General features: G+C 49.6%; 1 protein-coding gene across 1 annotated transcript in view; it reads left to right on the top strand.

The window, feature by feature from the left end:
- Positions 1-7,305, top strand: part of ARHGEF6 (Rac/Cdc42 guanine nucleotide exchange factor (GEF) 6) — a 29,359-nt gene extending 22,054 nt beyond the window's left edge. Inside the window, exons 15-20 of the mRNA XM_010135129.1 lie at positions 2,585-2,605; positions 3,419-3,512; positions 4,468-4,557; positions 5,367-5,466; positions 6,347-6,401; positions 7,039-7,305. Of these exons, the coding sequence (XP_010133431.1) occupies positions 2,585-2,605; positions 3,419-3,512; positions 4,468-4,557; positions 5,367-5,466; positions 6,347-6,401; positions 7,039-7,179 (501 nt within the window). The 3' untranslated portion in view covers positions 7,180-7,305. The remainder of the gene's footprint in view (positions 1-2,584; positions 2,606-3,418; positions 3,513-4,467; positions 4,558-5,366; positions 5,467-6,346; positions 6,402-7,038) is intronic.
- The last annotated feature ends 791 nt before the right edge of the window (positions 7,306-8,096 follow it).

The raw sequence follows: 8,096 nt of genomic DNA, 5'->3' as shown, positions 1-8,096 counted from the left end.
CGGCTGTAGCCGGTGCCCTTGGCTGCTGGATGTCCCATGGCCTTGTGTGTGCCACTGAGTGCTCTCCTTCAGCTGTGCTGTGGTGGAGCTGCCTCCCTTCCTCCTCCTTCTCCTCCTCCTGCCTTGATCTGAGCCGCGGGTGGGAGCTGGGCTCCCTGCCGGGATGTGATCCAGCTCCTGCTGGAGCAGCGGCTCAGCGTTACCCAGGCTGGCACTGCAGGACTGAGCAGCAATGCTGCACCAAGAGGAAGAGGAGAAAGACCTGTTGATATTTCTCGTGTGTTGCACCCGGTGTTTTGGTGGCTCCCTGCACGGCTCCCTGCAGCAGCATGGGGCTGGACCCTCCTTCGCCGCCCACCCGAGTGTTTTACAGACCCCTACCCTGCTGGGAGGCAGCAGCCCCAGGGATTGCATGCTCTGCAGAACTCTCTAGCCTGAGAGGTAGAAGGTGGTGTGGGGAAACCAAAAATACAACCAAGCTCCAGTTGTCACCCCTGCTGCAACTGCAGTGCTCTCCTTCCCTACCTCACGATAAACTTTTGGGATTACTCACCGGTGACGGGGTAACGTTCCCCTTATTGAATGAGCACTCTGGTTCTGAGTCAGGCACCTTTCTTGGTACCGCAGCCCTGGGAGCGTCACTGCCCAGGCCCCCGGTGGAGGTGGGGAGGGGGGCTTGGACCCCTCAGCACTCAGGGGTGGAGAGCCTGGCAGCCGAGGGGCTGTGGGGCCGCTGCTCCGGGTAGAGATTTTTGGTCACCTCATGGCATTTCGTTACATTTATTTCTTAGAAGTTGTAAAACAGTGCACTTCAGTTCGGGAATAAAATCGTTCGAAAACCAACCAAGGAGACTGGAAACGACCCTTTGCATGGTCCGAATTCCTAACATAGACTGAACCGTTTTTTGCTTGCATGGCGAATTAAAATACAGGAAGAGACTTGAAGCAGAGGAGGAATTTTACTGTGTGAAAGTGCAAGGCTGATACTGATTTATAAGGCAGGCCAAAACCGCAGGCTGAGTGATATCATTAATACCACGGTCCTTCGCAGTTCCTCAGTTGTCCCCTGCTGCACGTTGCAGGAGTTAAACTCCCTGTGTGGAAACCAGGTGAGAGGCTTTGCCACAGAGGCCGAGCAGGCAGGGAGCCCCCAGGGACGGGATGCTGCTGCAGCAGGGTGGTAGCATGCACGTGGTAACGGACCAAAAATGTGATTTGCACGGGAACGGGATCTCAGGGCAAGAACTCGCGGACACCAGCCTGCCGTGACAAATGCGGAGTAAGTCTGGTTGTTGTCCCAAGCAGATCTGCATCTGTCTCGTCCCTCTCTCTGGGGGGCTTAATCACTAAGCAGAACTCCTATGTCGCTGTATTTTTTTTTTTTTTAATTTAAAGTAGAGCACAAAATAAACTGTGCTGACAGCTCGGTGCAAGTCACCTTCCTATAATGAAGGTATAAAGAAGGAGTACCAAATATCAAAGGTTGTTTCGAAGGTAATACAAATTTGCAAAGGGAGTTTGATTTAAAGATTAGAGATTTTCAGATGTTCAGGGTTACTTTAGTTGGCTTCTCATAGTGTAGGTCGGGATGGCACAGTCTTGTGCATTTCCTTGTGCTTAGCTGTGCTCAGGAAACCCCAGAACCTGCTTGCGTACTGCACAGCACTCGTTATTTTCATTGAAATTGGGTCATTTTTCCTGTTCTGTTTCCAGTAACCATTTGAAATGACAGGGCAGGTGCTGTGGGTAAAGTGGTGTGTCCGGATTCAGGTTAGCAAAGCAAAAAAGATTTACAGATGATTTCTTCTACTGCTTTTTTTCTTTCTTTTTTTTTTTTTTTGAGTGACCTGCTTTGCCTTAGGTGAAGAGTTTGTAATAGCAGCATTCAGGGCTTTGCTGGCCAGGCCTGTGGGAGAGCCGCACGGCTCCTTGTGCTGAGCATCCCAGAGACGGGACCCTCTGCGGGGTGCGCAGGGAGCTCCCACCCCACCGGCAGAGCAGGGACATGCTGCTGAGCTGATGCCTGACACCGTCAGGTCTCCAGTGAGGATGGCAGCTCCCCTCTGGGAGGGTCCCCTTTGAGAAGACACAGTCCTGGGGCTTGTCACCCGGGCGGGCAGAGCATCCCACCATCCCGGCTGGGTCAGGTTGGAGATCACAGGAGCAGTGTTGAGTGTGGGGCCAGACCCCGAGCTGCTCCCCGGGGCTCAGACAGAGCCAGGCCCGCGGGGCAGCTGCAGCACAGGCTGGCACTGAGGGGTGTTGCATTTTTAAACACTGTCCTCTTAGACAGCCACATCTACAGAAACCTGCTACTAACTGAGGAGGCATGTTCTCTGTTTTGGTGTGTGTAGAGTGTATTAATGCCCACTTACCATGCGTTTCACGTGTAGGTTTTTCAGTTTTGCATGACACCGTGTTCCTTTGCATGTTGATAGAGCTCTAAACCAGTACGGAGGGCGTGCCACATTAATCGCAAGACTAACATTTAAATGTGTTTTAGAATTGTGGATTTAATGGATTTGGTTGATAAAATCATCAATCTCTCACACTCATCTTCTCTTTCTTTGCATATTCATTGTAGAGGATGTCTTATATCTTAAAGGTAAGGGTAGCTACATCTCTTTAGCTTATCGTGGCAAAGAATGCTTGTTCCTGTTCACGCTTCTTGTGCTTGCATGACTCTAGTTTTGCCTGGCTGTATCAGTAAGTTATCGTGAGAGGCAGCAGTGACTGGCAAATACATTCTGAGATAACTCTCCAGAAGGATTTAGCATTATGATGCATAAACTTCCTGGCATGCCTCTTCTCCTGCTTAAAATCCGTGTTGAATGTAACCTACTAATACACTAATCTCTCCTAATCAGCAAGACTTGTAACTCAGCAAAGGAGATAAAAGCTTGTGTTTCTTACTTGTAGAGTCACAGCAAACACTAACTTTGTGTGTATTTGTTTGTTCTCTGCGGGGGGGGGAGGGTGTGGGGATTTATGCTCTTAAACAAATGATGCGTGCTAGAAGCAATGTTATTTGCCAACTGGTTTATATTAGAAATCGAATCAAGTCAAGGAAATAAACAACATTATATGATTTTCTAATGAAGACCCCGGAGTTCATAAGCAGACTAAAAAGTACGTGAATGTGTTGGAATTCTTTGGCCAAAGGATCTTAGTAGAGGGTTGAATTTGCTTGAGAAGCTTGTCCTGGCCCAGACCTGCAGGTGCGATTCCCACTGCTGTTCCAGGGAGCAGTGGGAGTGCGTGGGGAAGGCAAAAAGCATCGTTTTCCCCGACTGCGTCGTGTCTGCTTTGTAGTTCTCTAACGTGTTGTGTGTCACGTGGATAGCTGCAGCCAGCTGCGCTGCTCTGCTGTTGAGCTGCCTTTGGTTCTGCTTAAACACAAGGCTCTGTTTCTCTATAGGACTCCAGCAAAAGTCCGAAAACAATGAAGAAGTTTCTTCCAAAGCGGAAAACTGAGAGAAAACCATCCGATGAAGAGTTTGTTATTCGGAAAAGTAAGTGTTGTATTTTTCTCTTCTTTTCGGAGGTTTCTGTGTACTCAGTGATCTCCAAGGGACTTTGTGAACAGCTTTTCTTATGGTGCAGGATGTGACAGGGTGCTCACCCTGTGAGCAAGCCCACGTGCTGCTGAGCACGGGAGGTTTCTGGAAGTGCGCTGGTCCTCAGCCCCTGACAGATCCCCTCCAGTTATGCTGGCAGACATGCCACCACCCTCCTTGTGATTGCCAGCACAGTGTCACAGGTTGTGGGTGGTCTTGTTCTGGGGACGAAGCCAAGGAGCAACTTCCAAGTAGTTAAAAGCTGCAGAAAAACTGCACATCAACAGTTATCAAAACATGTCTGAATGCTGGGACAAGCCCTTACCCGGCCATGCCGGCAGCTCCTGAAACGGTTTCCATGAGGAATCGGAGAACGCAAAAAGGCACTGTCCCTGCAGAGGGATGTCCTGACGGCTCCCTGAAGTCCACTGGGGATACTTCTCGGGGGTTTTCTGTGAAAGGCCATGGTCACCCAGCAGTGAGCTGCCGTGGTGTACAGCTTCAAGGTCAGTTGTCTCCCCTGAGAAGACAGCAGTGAGTTAAGGCTGGAGATGAAGACTTCATGTTTCCAAATCCTGTTCTGATGCAGCCCCAGACCCCTCCTCGCAGGGCTGCTCTGCCTTCCCATCTGCCGGAGCTGCCTGCAGCAAAGTCAGACATCACCCCCTGAGTTTTGCTGAGATGAGCAGCTGTAAGTGTGGTTTCATACTGTTTAGTCATGGTGCTCAATGCCGCAGGACGTTGCAAAGGCCAAAAAATGTTAAGGACCTCAAAAAAGTCAAAGTCCCAGAGCCAGTGTCAGTCGTGGGAAGAGCATGCTCTTCTTGGGGAACTGGGAAGCAAAGCCTGGGAGAGATGAAGCCAAAGCACTTGGCTTTTGGTGATAGCTGTTGTCTGCAATGTTTTACAGGTACTGCTGCGCTGGAAGAAGACGCTCAGATCCTGAAAGTGATTGAGGCGTACTGTACCGGGGCGGGCTTCCAGCAAGCCCTCAGCTCAGGTGGGCCCACGACCAGATTACTTAATTCTTGCTCTGCCTGCAACACTGATAACCCCTCTGGGAAAATACAGATGGTTGCATCATACAGCAACGAGACTCATGCTAGGAAACCGTGTGGTGTTCAATCTTCAAGATAAGGGAGCTTCATCTACATAGTGGTTTAGTTGATATTGTTTTTCTTCTAAACAGAGAGACTGAAGCAGGTAGGAGGGCAGATGAGACACAGCTACTTCACCAGCACTTGTTAGGAATTAAGCAAGCCCAGCCAGTGCCTGTGGCTGTCAGCACTGAAAACCTGATGGTAATCTCAGGTTGCATATAGCTTTAGAAAGGAAGCATGAATATTATCTCTCAATCAGCTGCGTGTTTAAGAACAAGCTGCTTCGTAAGAACCTACCTAACGTCTTCAACTCTGGAAATAGAACAATTTATCATTGCTGGTGGGATGTCAAATTAAATCACTGAACTACCAAATAATGGTGCATTTGAAGAAGGGAGGGCATGTTTCTTCTGAGAGCTTGTGACCCTAACAGAATGTTTTCATCAGGACGTAGCTTTAGGTGCAGCGAGCACTCTTGAACACTGCCCGCTTGCTGCTTTAGCTCCAGGCTGGCGGTCCGTATAAGCCTGTATTTAACCATGGCAGACAGCGGTGGCTGCTCGAGCCCCCGCATGCGAAGCCTGCCCTGGGCTTGCAGAGGAGCCGGGAGAACGAGGGCTGCGTCTGCTGCGCTGTCTCCACAGGGGATCTCCCTGGGCATCAGGGAAAGTCTCCCTTTTCCTTCCTGATGAGTAATTCTTGTACACAGGCTCCCGCAAAGACTCCATCCCCCAAGTCCTTCTTCCTGAGGAAGAGAAAATCATCATAGAGGAAACACGAAGCAATGGCCAGACTGTCACGGAGGAAAAGTAAGCGTGGCTGCTCTCCCCTTGCGGATCCCCTTGTCGCTTTTTGGAAGGACATTAAACAACAGTGCCCAACTCTGCATTTCCACGGAGGAGCGGGCTGGTGTCACCACCTGCCGCCTTAGTCCTGGCAGGAACCACGGGGCTATTTCAGTTGCTGTTTGTCCCTTTTTAAGAACAGAGCCACCTTCCCAGCTGCTCTGATGTGGCTATAGCCCTCTGGGCTGCTGTGTGCCGGGTCCCAAGAGCCAGTTTATCAAGTCCCAGAGCTTCTCCAGGTGTAGCTGATGGGTCATGGAGGACAGAACCAAACAAGTGGCTCTTTTTTTTTAACTACTGACATACTGGGCTGCTGCTACTCCTCAGGAGACTGCCTGGCACCCTGTCTGTGAGTGCTCCCAGTACCCAGCATCCGGGTGACGGGGTTGGTCTGCTCCTTTTCTAACCCAGGCAGTGCATTGCTTTCATTCCTTTTGTGCTCGTTTGCTTTGCAGCATAACCTCAGGGAATCAAGGCCATATTACAAAAGATGCTCAGGCATTTCCCGCTTTAAAATCATTGTTATTTACTGCAGTAGTGGAAACAAGGAAGCCAAAGCCACAGACCTCTGTTGATTACTTAAAGATAGCAGAACAAGGTGTTTTTCTTGAGTTTTGAAAAAAGAGCCCTGAATTTTGGACCGGTGGCCTGTAAGTGCTGCTGGACTCTGTTTGCAGAGTCCCGTCACAGGCAGCAGTGACAGCAGCAGCCTGATGCTTGCAAAGCAGAAGGTGGAAGCACTTTCCCCATCAGCCCCTCGCTCACAAAAGCTCCTGGGCTGTTGCTGTTTTGCTGCACTCCAGCCCTCTTTATTTCTTTTTTTTTTTTTCATTTCTTTTTGCAGGAGCCTTGTTGACACGGTTTATGCACTGAAAGATGAAGTCAAAGAACTGAAGCAGGTAATTTGGGATCGTTTGTGCTGGGAGTTGAGCAGAAGCCAACCAGGCTGCACCAGTGGTTGTCTTCGACTGGTCGGTACCCAGGAGAAGTCTTGTTGGTGCTGGTGTGGTCTTGCAGCTCCCTGAATCAGCATTAGTTTTCTCCTGGAGAATCAGCTCACCGCGGCCAGTAGGAAGGAAGGAGTAGTTGGTCTTTGTGGTTACATGAAACTTCCCCCTACTCTAAAAGCTCTTTCAGCTTGACTGTTCATTTCATAGCAGTTTGGTGGATACCAGCTCTTGTAGACTCAGAGGAAATAGATCCTCCTTCCTCCAGCCCCAAGCCTGGAGATGGGAGAGGCCACCCTGGCAGAACAGGCTCCTCTAACCCAGGCTAAAATTAGGTTTCCAGGAGACTGCATCTGCCTGCTGAAAGTCACTGGGACGTTCACGCAGGTCTGTAAGGTGGTAAGGGTCTGCTTGAGTGAATCGGACCACGAGTAGCCCGCATTGTTCCTCCTCATAGGCTTGCACGTCAAATGTCCCTGGTGTTTCATCACCTCTCGGCCATCAGGCAGCCAGGCATGTGGAAGAACAACATTGCGTTAAGTGCGTGGGCAGTAACTGCATCTTAACTCCTTTATTTTTCCCTTCGCAGGAGAACAAAAGGATGAAGCAGTGTTTGGAGGAAGAGCTTAAATCCCGGAAGGACTTGGAGAAGCTGGTTCGAAGGCTGCTGAAGCAGGCGGACGAGTGCGGCAGGGAGGACACGGGGCGCAAGTCGTCCCTGATTGCCTGATTTTGGGGAGAAGCTGCTGGCAGTGGTGTGTGACCTCAGGTCTTTTTTGGGAAGCAGAACTGGATCCTTTGTCTCTTCTTGCTCCTTATTTTGTTGGTTTAGGGAATTTTGTTACCAAAAAAAAAAGTCATAGAAAAAAAAATAGTTTTTCTTCCATCCAATAAGGAAACAAACCAGAAACAATCAATCTCAGCTAAACCAGTAAGCAAGTGGTCCATGATTCACAATTCATCTGCAGCAACTAATACCTCATCGTACCTGCGACTGGGAGCAAATGATTGCCGCTCGCAAAGGGTTTGGCAGGAGTTTCTTAGAGGAAGCTTAAGCACTTTTTTAATGCTTTCATTCTTTTCAAAAGCACCGGTACCTATTTATTGAATGAAAACATTACTGAAGTGGCATTGAGCAGAAACCAAAAAGCACCACCCTCCTCTTTCCAGATAATCACAACTGGGGAAGCTTCTCCCATCCACCTTCTTTTTCCCCGTTAGTTGACTGTAGCGAACTAGAGCCCAGCAATACTGTGGTTCCCGTGTGGCCTTGATACTGATTAAAATGTGCAATTAATGTCAAGACATTTGGACTCCTTGGGGAAGCCAGATCTGGAGCACCTGTCAGAGCGCATGGGAAGGTGTGTTGCACAGCACTGCCTCCTGACAGCTCACGATCAGCACAACAGGTAACTGCTGTTCTGCCCCCCATCCCTTTTCTTAAGCATGACCTATAACTTCTACCCCCGCTTTGTTTTCACATCGAGTGTCCAGGTATCATATGAGTTCCCCCTTGCGGACATGCTTTTCTCTGTATGAAATGTAAACACTGCTTGACAACAAAAACCAACCCCTCAATGTGCTGTTGTTTCCCTGCTCTCTTCTGCCCCTGTTAGGCTCTTCTTCGCTCCTTCCCAAAGGCTGGGA

Source organism: Buceros rhinoceros, unplaced genomic scaffold (assembly GCF_000710305.1).
Source record: "Buceros rhinoceros silvestris isolate BGI_N320 unplaced genomic scaffold, ASM71030v1 scaffold20084, whole genome shotgun sequence".
In the NCBI taxonomy this organism is placed as follows: Eukaryota; Metazoa; Chordata; class Aves; order Bucerotiformes; family Bucerotidae; genus Buceros; species Buceros rhinoceros.
Note: the sequence above shows the minus strand (reverse complement) of the source record. Positions and strands in the feature narration are given on the sequence as shown.